This window comes from Pyxicephalus adspersus, chromosome 5 (assembly GCF_032062135.1).
Source record: "Pyxicephalus adspersus chromosome 5, UCB_Pads_2.0, whole genome shotgun sequence".
NCBI classification, from domain to species: domain Eukaryota; kingdom Metazoa; phylum Chordata; class Amphibia; order Anura; family Pyxicephalidae; genus Pyxicephalus; species Pyxicephalus adspersus.
Window position 1 is genome coordinate 95,080,067 of NC_092862.1, and position 16,743 is coordinate 95,096,809.

The 16,743-nt window shown below is 35.2% G+C and overlaps 1 protein-coding gene across 2 annotated transcripts in view; it reads right to left on the bottom strand.

Moving 5' to 3' along the window:
- SUGCT (succinyl-CoA:glutarate-CoA transferase) overlaps positions 1–16,743 on the bottom strand; it is a 360,863-nt gene that overhangs the window by 225,478 nt on the left and 118,642 nt on the right. For both annotated transcript variants that reach the window (XM_072412171.1, XM_072412169.1), the window contains one exon: positions 9,593–9,664. In XM_072412171.1, coding sequence (XP_072268272.1) covers positions 9,593–9,664 — 72 coding nt within the window. The remainder of the gene's footprint in view (positions 1–9,592; positions 9,665–16,743) is intronic.

The window sequence follows — 16,743 nt, forward strand, 5'->3', positions numbered from 1 at the left end:
AAGGCTCTGTTTAGTAAAAGTAACTGATATCTTGCTACGAATATTTTAGTCTATGAACACTAAAACAAAGATATAGGTTTTAGGTGTAACTGTAACCTCCTTGACTTTCTATCAAGAAAGGGCATTGACACATGTTGCTTGTAATTTTTTAAAATTCCTTTTTCACAGAGTGTCCCGGGACCCCCAAGAACAGATGTCTGCTTTATGCAAATTTTACAGTTCTGTACATTAAGTTTTTAGAAAACTGCTCACTAATTATATCACATTTCTCACCAAAGTGAGTTTTCAATAACCTAATCAGAGGCACAGTGAGATGCTGTCAACATTATACTTTCATCAAATATCATGAATTTTTACTAATGATCCGTAGTTGTAAGCTTTAAAGGAGTCTTTCTAATGGTCGGTTCTAAAGTCCCTCATCTCTGGTTGTGGTCGGTTCCAAATTGCAGTATTTAAAATATTTACATTTTTATAAAGTGCGAACTAAACACTCTATACTCAGCTGTGCCAGTTCTGTCGTAGGGTGCCCCATCTTCCTTTTTATTTCCCTGAAGACAATCTTCAGGCATTTTGATAAGCTGGTCTGGGATAATGTAACTATTGGACAGGTGCGGAGTTTATTTATTCTGGGTATGCGATGGGGAAGCCAAGATTAGCAGTTATTCTGGCAACTAAAGATTTAACAGATATCCAGAGTGAACAGGCAGGCAAGAATTCCTAATCACCTGCAAGGAACACAGAAAACAGAATTTTTTTCTGTTTTCATTTACTAAGCAAGGGGATAATTCATTGCTTCACTTTGTGAACAGCTTATATTCCTTTAGAAAATCAGCACTCAAAATGTCAAAAGCACAACAAATTAAATGTTCCAATGTTTTGGGGGGAAAAATGTATTACAGTAATCCAAGAAACATGACAAAATTGAATATTTTGGGAATGTCTACCAAGTCACAAGATGCATACTACATTTGGCAAATACAAGACACTGTTTTGAGTTGTGAGAATATCTGACGTAATTAAAGTTTTAGTCCTAGTCTTCTGTGTAAGTACATTGAATATCAGGATTTAGTCATCACTATACTCTGCAAGGTAACTCCACAATGCAATCTGCATTTTACAACCCATTCATAAAATGCAGGTCACAATCGCCCTTAATTTTTTTAGGCTTTCCAAGACTGACTAGGATAGACTATCATGGGAGAACCTGAGTGGTACAGCAAAACTGAAATGGATTTGTTTATTCATTCAGAACCGTTTTTAGTCCTGGATCAGATTAATTCCAAGTTTGCTAGTTTACCCAGGTTCTCCCATGACAGTCTGACCTCTCTAGTCTTGTAGAGCTTTAATAAATCAGGCCCAATGCCTAGCCTGCAATGTCTTTTAGGGTTCTTTCTGCGTAATGCTTTTTGTTTTTGTTGGCAGACCTAAACCTGGGCTTACCCAAGCATCCCTTGTAGAATAACTAATATTATCAAGCATTATGGTAAGCTCAAATCTCTCTGTCGATAACCAAAGCTAAATGGAAGTTGGATTTCCCATATGAAAGAGGAAGATCATCCCACTATCATTGAGCAATACACAAAATACTTTTATCTGTTGTTACTATAGTTGAAATACTTTTCATCCTACGAGGGGGTGCTGAGAAGTTCCTGGCTTTGCCCCCTTCCAGATGAAATGAGTGTGGGGGCATATGACAGCCTAATATCCTAGTATGTAACAATATGTGTAATGTGCAAATATCAGGTCTTTGGGATTCCTAAAACTGTTTTTTTTCTTTTAGTGAGAAGCTGTGATGGCAGAGGCACAAGCAAGTTTCACGTTGTTGGAGTTACAGGCCGTCATGAAGTTTTTGTTTCTCCAGGAAAAGTCAGCAAAGGACATTCACACTGAGATGTCACACACACTGGGGGAGAAGTGGGCACTTCCTACAGCACTGTCAAAACCTGGATATCTCATTTCCAGACTGGGCATTTCCCTGTTGAAGATGAGCCCCGCAGTGAGCGCCCCACAACCTCAACTGACCCGGCAACCTGCGATGCTGTCCAAAAGCTGAATATTGAGGACCGGTGAATATCCACAAAAAAGATAGCCCAGATACTTGACATCTCACGGAAGCGTGTTGGGTTTGTTATCACCACTATCCAAGACTTGCGCAAGCTTTCAGCGAAGTGGGTGCTAAAATGTTTTACCAGTGATCAGAAGAAGGAACGAGTTGAAGCATCCAAAGCCGTTTTGGCCCATTTTGAAGCTGTAAAGGATTTTTGGCTAGGTTAGTGACTTGGGATGAAACCTGGCTCCACATCTATGATCCTAAAACCAAGGAACAGTCAGAACAGTCAAAGGAATGCCACAGCAGGTCCCCGCAGCCGAAAAAGTTCAGAACCCAGAAATCTGCCAAAAAAGTAGTGGCATCTGTTTTCTGGGACAAAGACAGTATTCTGTTGGTGGACTACCAACCTCAGAGCTCTAGTATCACCGGACAGTATTACGCTAACCTCCTGGACCAGCTGAAAGAGGCAATTAGGACAAAACGCCTAGGAAAGTTGACCAAATGGATCCTTTTTTTGCAGGACAATGCACCTGCGCACTCGTCCAACGTTGTGGCTGCCAGATTAAACACCCCGGGTTTCCAATTGGTCCACCATCCCCCCTACTCACCTGACCTGGCCCCTTCAGACTATTATCTTTGAAGAAACACCTGAAGGGGCAACTTTTTGAGATCATTTCTGACATCAAAGATGATGTTGAGAGCTGTTTTGCGGCCCAACCAAAGGATTTTTTTTTGAACGGTCTAGAAAAGCTGCAACTACGCTGTACCAAGTGCATCAGTGCATCAGTCCCAGGGGTGAAAATGTTGATTAAATGTGTTGTTTCATAACTCTGGCTCTCTTCTTTCTGGGCAAAGCCAGGAACTTCTCAGCACCCCCTCGTATATATCAATCCCCCAATATGTAAACAGCAGAATGTTCAGATTCGGACACTTACTATGTATTTAAAAGCATACACTTTGGGAAAGCTCTAAAATCAAACCTTTCTGGTGAGATAATATAGCTGACCATTAGGTACACAAAGTTTTTGTACTGTAACTGTAACACCCTGATCCTTCCACATTGTTCGTAACAATCTCTCTAATCAGTTTCAAAGTACATATATGCCAGTTATAGACTCTACAAAAAAATTGACAGATCTTGTACTTAATATTGTATTATTTGGTATGGATTTTATACTTCTACCTAGTCAAAACTAAAGAAAAATACACAACAAACTTACTCCTAGAGCCATTTCTACAGCTAAAAAATGCCAGTGACCCTGTCATGAAAAATATTAAAACCCATGTTATTGAAAAAAGACTTTATATACTTTTCTTTCTTATCTTTCCACACACAGTTTCATTCACGGTTTTGTATTCCCTATAGGCCACTGGGAAAACAACATTTAGCTACCAAACACAACTCTTTTTTAAAATCTACAGGGAAACCAACATTTTTGGAAGTATTAACCTCCTGGCTCGCCCCAAGGCTGTCACTGGTTCCTCTTGCTGACCACCTCATTAATACTGTACTCTGCTGTAATATAGAGACTTGGAAGAGAAACCAAGAAATTCTGGTGGAAACCCAGGAAATCAACACTCTTTATTTATCCGCGGACTTGAGGGGTAAGAGCTCATCAAACAGTGAGTGTTAATACTTGGGCTTTTTTTTCGTACTACATACCTTTATGTCATAATTCAAATGCTAAATAGATACCAAATAAAGTTGACATGGACATATATAACAGTTTGTCATGGCCCATGATGGAGCATGTTATCCTGGATATTTTGCAGAACAGGAGACAATGATTGTATTAGCTACCAAAAAATCTGATTTATGTTAAACTGCAGAAGTACTTTTATAACTTCCACTACCTCAGAAAAACAGAAATGTATGTTTATTCATTTTCAAGATAGAATCAAGAAAAATATATATGTACATATGTATGATCTTCCTGAAAAATATTGCCTCTGGACTTTCTTGTGGAATTCAACACAGAACAATTTATATTGGACAGACTACAAAAGTATTACTTTTAATTCCCAAATTACATTATTGGATGTATTCTGCCAAACATGTCTAGAAAGCAACTGTAAAATATTAAAGCGAAAGAACACATCCTAAATAAACTTTTCTGTTTTAACCTCTAATTTAATTATATTTATTAAAACAACCAAAGCCATTCCAAATGGCTATAGGAGATTAACATTAAAGGGTCAGCCTACTAAGTGTTGATTTTAGTCGGCCAAATTACTCCACATCATATCATTCAGAAATTTGGCGAGATATCCTCAGCTAAGTTCCTGTGTCTGCCTTCAGACCCCTCCCCTTCTTACATTTCCTAAAGATATTCTTGCTTATCCTACAGTAGCTGTTTTGGTCCAGTTTGGATACAATTGCATGTTTGTTGGGTGGTCTTTGAGTCAGTGGGTAGCTCTAAAATGAACAATCAATCAGACAGGTTACAATAGTGCCACAGTTATTACTGTTCCTCATTATTAAAGTAGCAAAAGCTTCCTTCTTCTTAGAGGTAAAATTATAATTTAAAGTTTTTTTTTCCAATTTCAGAGTCAATTCTAGCCCTCACACATTTATTTTTGTATCCTATTCATATTTTTCTTTATGTATTTGGCAAAGATTGAGCTTTATCTCAATTTTGTTCAGTCTGGCTTTGCCCTTTCTGCTACACAAGCCCCATAGCCACCATGCGGGCTACTACAGTAATTTTCAATAGAACATGGAATGATTAAACCCGCATTAGGATCTTTTGATACCTGTGTCCCCTTATCCCTTCACTTCCTGTCCTGTAGCCGTAAAAGAAAATGAGAGGTAATCATTACAATGTACATCTAGACAAAACTTTTTTTTTTGTTTTAGTTTTGGATAAGGTAAGGGATTGTTATACCCTCTATACAGATTTTGCTGTCTGTATCTTCATCAGGACACAACTCTATTTGTACTACAGACCACTATCACCTGAATACCTCCCACATGAAAGTGGCAAGAAAAGAAAAAAAATATAGTTGCCACCAGAGCAAGAGATTCCAAAAATTCCTGAGTACATCAGTTTTGGTGAAAACTGGTGATCCCTTTCACTCCCTTCACTTCACCGGTTTTGTATCTGAAGACAAAAAAAAAGTATAATCAAATAAATCCTATGGTACATGGGCAACAAACAAAAAGGCTATGGGACTGAAGTCATTATATAAGCTATAAAACAGTTCATTATACATAAAGAATACAATCCACTAGTGTTGTGGACTAATTTTTACATACAATACATTTGTTTTAGAAGACAATGCCTTCTTTGTCCAATAAGCAAATCTCTTATATGCAATTGGCCCATTGTTTTTCCCAGAATAGAATAGTTTTTCCTGAAATAGAATTTCAATCATACCCAGCACTGTCCTTAACAGAAATTAACCTTTTACTTTGGTAATAAACACTAGTAAGTGGTGCTAAGTATCTCCACAACTAGCACAGATGCAATGTGTTTTGTAACAAAACATAAGGAGATCATGTTATTATACTAGCAGCCCCTCTACGTAGCACTTTCTTTTTAATCTTGTTTTCTGAACTCATATTTACAGATAAGAGTCCAAATTTTTCTGAAGCCATTACAGAACATGCAGTAAAAGTAAACTGGAGATGCAGATTTTTTTTTGTGTAGCAAAATCAGAGTTTGACTTTAAATCACATTTCCTATATTATAACAACTGTTTTCCTCACGATTCCTTGCAAAATGTGCAAAGTACATCAAATCTATTTTCTTGTGACTAGGTCACCAAGGCAAACTTAACCTTAAACAATCTTATAATGTTCCAACAGGTGGACAATAAATTAATACACAATAAATAATAAATCCTTGGGATAACATGGTGGCAAGTGTGTATATTCCAGTGTCAGGTCTCCAAGACAAATCTACAATTTTTTTTCTCTTTCCATTTGTTTATATCATCTCGTAGAATTACAAGTGACCTGAATCCACTCAAGAATTTAGTAAAAACATACATATTTATTGCTAGTTTAAGATTGTACTTTTTAAGATTTATGGCCACTATTATAAATCAATGAGGCGTTTACTACATGGTTGGAATGGAAGCACACATTCTGACAGTAGGAATTTCACAACTGGAGCACTGGTGACATCCTGTGGCAGTATTGAACATGGGTAACTTTTTCACTTCTTTTTCACCAAATTACTGCATTACTATATACAAAATAGTTTAGAACCTGCTGTCTATTTAATGGACAAATTACCATACACTGGACATTCCCTTTATGACAGTTAGTGATTGAGACAGAGAATCTGTCCACTTGTTAGCATACAAATCAGTCTGAATTTTTTTTTAAACACACCTGTCATGGCACCTACCCAAGTATCAAGTCACAGGCAAGCTCCAGCAGTACAGTATGCTTTGTGTGTGGACTTTCAGAGACGGCCTAGAAATACAAACTGTTGCAAAAATGTTTCTCTGAAGCAAAAAAGATTGGGAGTAGGCTGGGATGATGCTGCAGTTATCAGGTTCTATAATTTATCATCTATAGAAGTGACAGCTGCCAGCCACCTAGAGACTGTGATGAATTCAGCCCGGCGGTTCAGGTACTTTATCATTTAATTAGGATAACTGCTACTCTTTGTAAACCACATAGTTTGTTAGATAAATTGCTAAATAAAACACCATGCCACATCTTCCAGATCACTAAAACGCATAAATATGTCTTCCAGTATGGTCACCTGTGCAATGACAAAACCTGTAAGACTTGTTAGAGGGGCTCCATATAACTTGTAGCTACTCTGTAAGTAACCAACATTGTATACCAGAGATTGCAGTGTAAAGAGGTACAGACTACCCATTAAAAACACCATAAAATACAAAAGATTCTTGTACATTTCTAGAACCTAAAACGATTGCTGAAAGGGTTAAAATATTTTCTATCTATCTATGTATCTATCTTAGAGGATTTACATCCTTTTGATACAGCACTGACTAAGCACTTGTTTCCAATGTCAAGTCTATGATAGATGTGTATGGAAAAATATGCTGTTTAATTATATAAAGCACACACTCTGCCAGCAGGAGCCAGATGTTCAAGAAAAATACTAGATTAGCCATTCTATGTGCATGAGAATATATATGTATTTTTTCCCAGACGTCAGTTGTCTTGACAACAAGTGCTTTCATCAATCTAACAACAAAAATATATCCAGTTGACATTCGTAATATTTTAACATAACAACGTCAGTGCAGTAATATTGCATCCAATTGAATTTGCATAGCTTCTTCACTCTCAGGATCATAAATTCCTTACAATATACCACACTCTACATGTCTGTAACCACTTAGCACAGTTATCCAGCACATATATCTCCAAGGCAATGTAAATAACTTCACAGAAGGTTTTCTATGGGTGTTTGGTATTTGTACCACTGACCCTTCCTATGAAGTCTTTCTTTAATCAAAGATGAAAGGCTTAAAATAATTTTCTACACACTTACTTAAAACCCATTTCACAACTTCCCCTAACAACCACACTGGATGTTTCAACTTCAGTACCAATTATGATTAGTATATAGCGCTCCATGATAAGCCTTTGGTCTGCTTTACATGTTTAGCAGGCAGGTTTTTTTTTCTGTTAGGCCATATGAGCCATGATTTATTATTATGTATTTATGGTAAAAAAAAGAGTCAAAATTAAAGGCAGAACAATTATCAAAATGGTGGTTATCTTTGCAGGATAAAAATCAGTTTTATGTACATGATGTAGCTATATATAATTTTGAGTTTCAAAACACTCCTACATTTTTCAACTATAATCCTGGGGAAAGAACAGCAACCAATTTGTAGGTTACACAAAATAACACTCTTGACTAAGACATTAAATGCATAACAACATGCCGAGAATGAATGAACTGAAGTTACGTGATCCTGGCCTAGACAAACAAGATAGCTGAAGATGGTTTACAGGAAGAGATGATGACGCCCCACAAGGGAATATGTACTGGTGAGTAGTGCAGGTTTAGGTTTAATACATAGGCTTTTTTTTTGTTTTTAAAACTTCATAATAAAAAAAATAAAAATAATTTTGCACAACATTTTTTTGTACTTTTTTTGTTGTATATAACAAATTAGTTATAGGTTGTCATAATATAAAAAAAACAAGCAATAGGTTGGTTTAAAATCCTAAGGGTGATATGAATGATAAAGAAAGCACATAGTAAAAGCAGCTTGATAATTTATACTAGAAGCACTATCCTTTGATCCAACTAATGTAAAAAGCAGGAACCATACACTGCCACAACATCAGAATCATTCATGTACAAACCAACTACATTCAAGAGAAACTATGTCTTTAAGTTATACAGTTAAAAGAGGTTTTCAAAAAGTAATATAAGAGCAGATTTTTTTATACAAAAAGATACCAAAAATAAATTGACTTTACCAAGCACTGCCTCTAATCCAGTCTGCCTTTTCCTACCCAATTCATTAATAAAAATAAAATATAACTTTTAATGGTTTTTATATTACACATAGATTTATTGCTTCAGATTGCAAACAAATTCACATTAGAAAGACATCTCCTGTTACCACAATCCTTGAAATGGAAATGACAGATGTCTTTTCTAAATTCTTTTATAAGTACAAATACTTCTTTCATAATGTAGAAAGTCTCTCACCTTGAGGTTCGGTATCTTCGGCTCCTTCCATCTTTTTGCTATCCTAACTCAAAGTCAGTTTTTTAAACAGTGAGGTCAAACACTTCCTGTTGGGGAGATCAGTCACCTCTGACTTCTGGGTGACAGTTCTTTTTGACAATACTAGTTGCAAACACTGGCAAACTAGAGGAAGAGCCTTTACAGAGTGTTTATGGATTATCTAATCCAGACTGCCTATTCATATTTAACTACAGCTTTCTTCTCAGCTGTCAATTACCTTGTATACCATCCAAAGAGCCCACTCACATAAGCTTTGTAGATCCCTCTTCCACACAGATGTAAAAGAGAACTTGTAGCATGTCACTGGTGACGTCGCTAGAAGGTCAAGATACAAATTTCAAGCCCGTGAAAAAAAGTTTGCAAATAATATTCAAGCAGGGGTGCTGCAGAGAAATGAAGAGTGGATAATGTCCACAAAATCATGAAGTCTAACGATGAGCTCTAAGATGTTTTTTACAGTATGTAGGAATGTGCTTTTTAGAGTGAAAATAAACCACACAGTATCAGGAAAATCCTTGTTTACCTTTCTCAGGGGCCAAAGATTTTTATCTTTACCCCTGAGTAAAGAGATCGTACTTACACACTTACACCTGTATACAAATCAGAGAATATTATTTATTATTTACATACACACTACGGTGCATTGCTGGAGGGTCATGGAGAGGGCCAGTTACCCAGCAAAGCTTAGATTTGCCAAAACTAATAATAATTAGCCTATCATCAAATAATTACTCCTATCAGTCCTATTTTTACAACTTAAAATATTTAGGAAAGTGAAATCCAAGAGAGATTTTAGAGGCTGGGTCTTTATGGAACACTTGCGTTACATCACTGTCCAGCTTACCTTGCAAACAGTAGAGAACTGTTGATCGTTGCCTGCTCCAATTACAACATAACCATCTTTCGCTTTAAATGACTAAAAAAAAATAAAATAAACACAAGGTCAGCTAAGAAAGTGCATTCAAAACACATCAGGCCAGAAAAAAATGTTTACTTTGCAACTTATATTTTAATAGTCACACAGAAAAATTACACATCTGGAAACATATTTACAATGTTGATACTGCTATATATAACACTCAGAAAAGATGATTTTAAGTTCAGACAAGGTTGTTCTTTGAGATGTCACCGGGAAAGCCCTTGGTAGGCTGAGTTTGTATGACTGATTAAAATAGTGTTGTAAAAAAAATACTATGGATATTTTAGTAAACAAATTGTATGCAGGTCATCCATTCAATATATGGGGGTCTGTTTATAAATGTTTTAACACATGATTCACCACATTTTTACACATAAATATACCCAATCCACATTATTATTATTATTATTATTAAACAGGATTTATATAGCGCCAACATATTACGCAGCGCTGTACATTAAATGCACATTGAATTGAATTAGAAAATGTGTGAATCAGCTTTAACTCATAGCTTCTACATTTTCTAAATAAATCCAATGTGATAAATGTGAAAACCTGAGTTAAAATATGGGTGAATCTTGGGTAAAAATAATAAACCCCATAGTGTTTACCTTGTAAAGGAAACATAAATATTCAAAATAGTTTTTCGATATCAGTATTTTTGTATTGCTCTACTTCTAAGTTGCAACTATATATGTCCACATTAGGCCAGTCCAGCCAGCCAATTCATTTTTTTAATGAAATATATTCAAAATGTTATTCTTCCCATGTAGATGAAATCCACTCAATCTCAAGACTTTCTAGGAAACAAAAAACTGCTCCCAAATGCCCGATTTCAATTGTTAAATGTCTGGAAGCATTCAAAAGTCTTTTTGACAGACATGTACTGAAGAGGTTGGAAGTCTATAGAAACATTTACAGTGGCTGAACACCCTGAAATACTGCATGTAGGGTCTCAAAAACACACTGCAACACCAGCACAACCAAAATCTTGTAGGAATTGTAAACAACTCAAAATAATTTTAATAATATCCAAGGCTTTGGTGTGGTTGAGGACTGGTTGACACTAGAAAACTTCAGTGGTCCTGTTGTCAAAAACTGCCCATTCAAACTTAGGCTTAGTGTACCAATCTACATTTGTGGCTTCCTTTGCAACTATACAGCCAGTGGTAGTGTTACTATTATCTTATGCAAATTTTGCAGTAACAGGTCCCAGAAAAGTTTGTTGGGCTGGCTACAACAATATACCTAAAGTGAATGAGTAGTGAATTGTCGCCTCTTCTCTCTTTTTCTGTCTGATTAGACATACAAGGGTCTGATTTAATAAAGGCTGGAAAGTATACGCTTTCATCAGTGATGATGGGTGATCCAGCAAACCTGGAATGGATCTTGTCCTATTTTGAAAACATTTACCAGCAAATAGCAAATGACTTTTAAGAAATCCATTCCATTTTTGCTGGATCACCCAGCTTCACTGATGAAAGTGTATCCTCTCCAGCCTTGGGGAGCTTTAATAAATCAGAGTTCATGTTACAGAAGAAAGCCTGAAGATAAACTGCTTACAAAAGCATTCATGTTTACTAAATTCTGTGTAAAAAGTGCATCCTGTATTAAGAGTCTATTTGTAAAATATAACTTAAATATTAATATAAAACAGTTTTACAAAGTACAAATTTAAAAAAAGTACCAAAAAATACCAAATTTATTTGCTGAAGTTTAGCAAGTAATAAGAGAACTATAGCGTGTGTTTTGGTGCTTTATAACATAGCATACCTTTTGCAACTGATTATATCATAGCTGATATGTCTGTCCTGCTATATTATTTTACATAATAAGAATGTATTGTGATTATCAGTGGCTAGTAACAGGGAACTAGAGTGTTTTCATTTTGCTGTAGCAGTGTATTGCTGCTGCAATGTAGGTTGAGATCCTGGTTATGCATTCCAACAGGGGTATCTGTACAGAATTATAAATCCCTAGGTAGGCAAAACAGTTCTTTCATGCCTAGAGTACAGCTTTATTTCTACAGAATCTGAGTGTCTCAAGTGCACCTATTTTTGTTGTTCCAACAGTCTAAAATGTCCAAGCTTGCTAATATCTTATTCTTCTTCAGTGTAGGGGAAAACATATTTAATGCAATCTATTGTAAATCACAAATATCTTAATTATCACCAGACCCTACCAATTTCCACAGGAGGTAGACAATTCAATGTTATACAAGCTAAGGAGATAAATATCCACTTAAGCATGTCTTCATGAAAGCAGTGTATGCATGACAAAACATGATTCAGAGGATAAACCTCCTTAGTTGTTATCCTTTAGCACAACCTTTCTCAATCTTGTTAACATGGAGGAACCCTTAAACTTATTTTCAGGTATCAGGGAAACCCTGACAGTATTTATGATATGCTCAGTTCATGGAACATTAGCCTGGTGTTCAATTGTATGAATGCCTCTTACATTGATGGCCACTGGACAGATTGCCACCATTAAAGATTGCCAAGTAGATCATCCTTGTTAACTGACCTAAAAGGCACAAATTGCTAATTACTACTCAAGGAACTTCTAGCAACCTATGGAGAAAATCTAAGGTTCCATGGAACCCCAGTAGAGAAACACAGTTTTAGCAGGACCAGGTAAGACTCCATCAATGTTCAAGGATAACTACATATATATTATTTTGATTAAAAAATGATAATAAATAAAATTATATATATATATATATATATATATATACACATACATAACAGAATTCCTCCAAAGAGTCACGTGTAGTTTAAAAAAGACTTATGCTTAAGAAAATAAACAAAGTTCTTGCTTGACTTGGCAAAAAATGTCCTTAGCAGAAGTATTTCAAGAACAGGTCTTACCATCCATATGAAGTGGTAATTCTTCAGTTTTTGTGGTCTTTGTTTTGTGTGGGAAAACAGGTCACTCCTAATGGTGTTGTAAATTTAAAAGACCAGAAAGGATTATGTCATATTTGCCAAACAAAGCTGCCTCGTGATAAATGCAGTGGTTTCTGCTTACTATGTAGTTCTGCACAAGGGTCTTTGATGGCTATTTTAAGGTTTCATTTTCAAAACAGTGCTTTGGGACCGCTGATAAAGCAGAAACATCATTAGTAACACATTTATCATTTAAATCTAAGCGCTATAGCTATATTTTCATATACTTTTTGAAGGAACTTGCAGAAAACATATGTTACTTCAAACTACACGAAAGGATATCTATGTTCAGGCCACACACAACTTTAGAAGAGATTTTGTTTTGTTAAGCCTAACAACTGTGTCTTATCTCGGTGTGCTGTAGTCTTCAAAAACAACAGTGAAATATATGACTTACACTACTATATTACTTTAATCTTCTTCAAATGAAAGGACCACTGGAAGTGTTTTAGTTTGTCCCAACCCCTGGCAATGACATTTTGTTAGATAGCTTGTATGGCATACAAATGTGGAGTAATATAATGTACATAAAAGCATGTGAAATAAAACATAAATGCATATACTATACTTCCTGCAAGTAACAACCACATGTAGTTATCAAAATAAAATATTTTTTTTGACAGCAGGCTCTTAATATAAAAGCTTGCATTTTCAATGAAACTAAGAAAACAACCAATGATCACCATTTATTATGTTAAAGATTAGTAGCACAGAATATTGAGTACAGTCAACAAAGTACTGACCCCAGTTTCTATAGCTTTAAGTTATAGGTCACAATGATTTTAACCAAATTGTAGCCTGAAGAAAAAGAGGTGCTAAGACTTGTAATACTTGCCCAAAAACAATCCACTCCACTGTACATACTTTAAAAATGTTAACACTACCATTTGTGGTTGCTATTTGAGACAATATTCCTGACACTTTAAAACTAAATATTATTATCTCTTACAGCTCTCATTTTATTATGTGTCTGTATTATGTGACACTTCCATTAAAATTGTGTTTTTTTTACTCAATAAATGTACGTAATTTGAGGATAGGAAGACACTCAAAAAGCCCCATGGTAAAAAAAAAAACACAAGGCAGAATAAATCTCCACCTACAAATAAAATCTTTAGAGACAATTAGGAAATTCACCTATGTTGATCGATCAGTTACAATTATATATCCAAGAGTAAATAAGATTTGGTTTCCACATGTAGTATGTAAGGCACAAATCCCTTTACCATGATACATTTGTGTCTAATAGTAGTGAAAGGTCACACAAAGGATTACTATTCACTGCCAAATGTTGTGATTAAATAAAACGAATTGCACATTAAAGTTTTTTCTAAACTTTACATTTAAAACTTTTGATCAAGGTGTCATAAGTTTCCTTAAATTAACTGAATGCCAATTCGTTCTGAATGCTGCGGTTCAAAGTATGTCTGTGATAGGAATGCACTTCTTACAGCAAACAGACTTTATAAAAGTAGAAGTGTGATTGAAGTGACAACTATGTTATAGTATCATGTAGAACTCATGAAAACAGGGGACAAAGTCACCAGCACTCCAATGTAGAGGAATCTTGCTTTATTGTGCAAGCACCATCAGCCCCGAAATGTTTGTAAACCAACATTTCGGGGCTGTGCAGGCTTCATTCCTCAAGACAACATAGTAACCTAGTAACTATGGTTGCCTTAAAGAAGGGAAACTTTGTTTTTCAAATACGTTGTGATGGTGCTTTTACAATAAAGCAAGAATCCTGGGCTTGGGAGTGTTGGTGACTTTGTCTTCCATTTTCATCGGTGTAAAGTATCACACTAATATCTATCTATCTATCTATCTATCTATCTATCTATCTATCTATCTATCTATCTATCTACTTATCCAACTATCGAACTTAAATGTACCCAAACTGAAATTGCAGAAAAGCAAGTTTTTGGTTTTCTTTGTGGTTTTCTGGTAAGAAATAGCTATATGTAATTTAGCTACTGCTTTATATAAAATTCTAATACATTTTTTTTTAAAAAGTGAAAAAACTCTAGGCATATTCATTTAAATTTGTGTTGTGTTGACCATCACTGAAGATTTATTGTAGGACCCATTAATGTAATATTTGTATTCTTACAAAATAGAAATAAAGAAATACACTTTTTGAGGGGGTGATTAGTTTTACTCAGCAACATACCATAAAGGTTTGTGATATGCTTAAATCTAGTTATAAAAAATGTCATCAGTCATCAGATACATTTAACAAACATCATAAGCTTTTCCTACGATGTAATTATTTTGACGTTCTCTTTCTTCACTTACACGTCTACACATCATCATATTTACAGCAGGATGCAGTTAGCAGTGTTAATTCATGAAACATTACCCACCTAACACAGCGTAGTCAATGTGACCATTCAGTAAATGTTAACGTCATTAACATGTTTGAGATTTTCCAGCATACCATATCTCACTAAATGATGATTCCTGGTGTGCATTACCCTTCTCATTTATTAGGTTATAGATTCATATTGCTTATTTGTCTTTACATATAAATGTTTAACAGCCAGGAATAATTTAAACATATTTGCAGATGTAAATAGTTTGGTGGTAGAACTGCATTTTCCTGTCAAAACTGAATATAAAGATAAAGAATCCCACGGTTTTAATTAAAGAAAATCACAAATTTGACAGAAGACAGATACTATAACACTATCAACAACAAAAATTTTGCTGGTCTAATATACAAAAAATGCTTAAAGTACTAATACATAAAATATATAAAAAAAGGTAATGTGTTGTCTTTCGCTTTAACAACCACTGTGTCAGGTTATAAATTCTTTGTCAAGGGGCAGGGCCTGTTTTACCCCTTTGACAGAGATTGCTGGATCTGCTGCCAGAACTGTGTTTGATTGCTGGCAGCCGAGGAATCCTTAAATCTTGACAGGGAAGTATGACACAGATTTTATTAGAAGTTTAGATTATAGGACAGTGGCTTTATATCAACCATAAACCTAATTAATTGTGATCACATTTGTTGTTGTTTTGTAATTAGAAACTAACTTATATAGGTAGCCCCCGAGTTAAAGACACCCGACATACGGAAGAGTCCTAGATACGAAGGTTGTGGGTGGATTAAAGAGCTGAGCTGTAACATATTGTAACTCTTTAATGACCAAGCCAAACTCTGCTGTTGTTTCTTTTTGAATATTAAAGCACAGCTTGCTCCAGAAGTTAATTACTGTTTTTTAGGCTCTATATCATTTTTTAGGCTCCATAAAGTTTTTTTTTTTTTTTTGGTTACTGTGATTAGCTCAGTGAGGATTTTTTACAGTTACTGACACCTCACTGCCTAATAATATGTTGAGACAAACATCTGTCCTAATTGCATTAATTAAAATATTGTTCCTGTTCTGACATACATACAAATTTACCTTAAGAACAAACCTACAGTCCTTATCTCGTATGTAACCCAGGGACTACCTGTATGTTTCCATTATATAACCTAAGGTTGGAAATAATCTTCTTCCTAGGATCAGGAAATTACCATCTTATTTGCTGTGGGCACAATGAAAAAGAAAAACAATAAGATAAACATGGTGTCCACACTGCACTGAAATATCACACACAAAGGTAAGAGATGAAAAGGTCCTGGCAAATATTTTCCTGTACTTGCAGCATGTTGAAAGAGACAAATCCTGGGGAACTGCACATTTTTAAAAAATTTTGCTCAGACATAGATTAATGTGAAAATATAAGGACATGGAAAATGCTGACCGATTTGATCTTCATTTAGACAGTGCCTACAGATAAAGGTGATATACTAATAATACCACACAAAATTTGCACAGTATATTAACCCTTTTATTGTATATTATACAAAAAAATGCAGATTTATTGTGTTAAATATTAAGTAACCCCTTATATTTAACAGCACCTTAAATCCATGAAAGATAGATGCATGTGTTACAGATTACATTCTAATGAATATAATTTCCTTATGATATATGTAGGTGGAACCTGTCTTATTTAAACTTCAGATATCCTGCCGTCTGGTTTTTACTTTGACCTGTGTTGTGTCATCATGCCAAGATCAAATGAGCTCTCCTAAGCCCTCAGAAAGAATGTTGTGGATGACTATGAATGTAAAAAGTT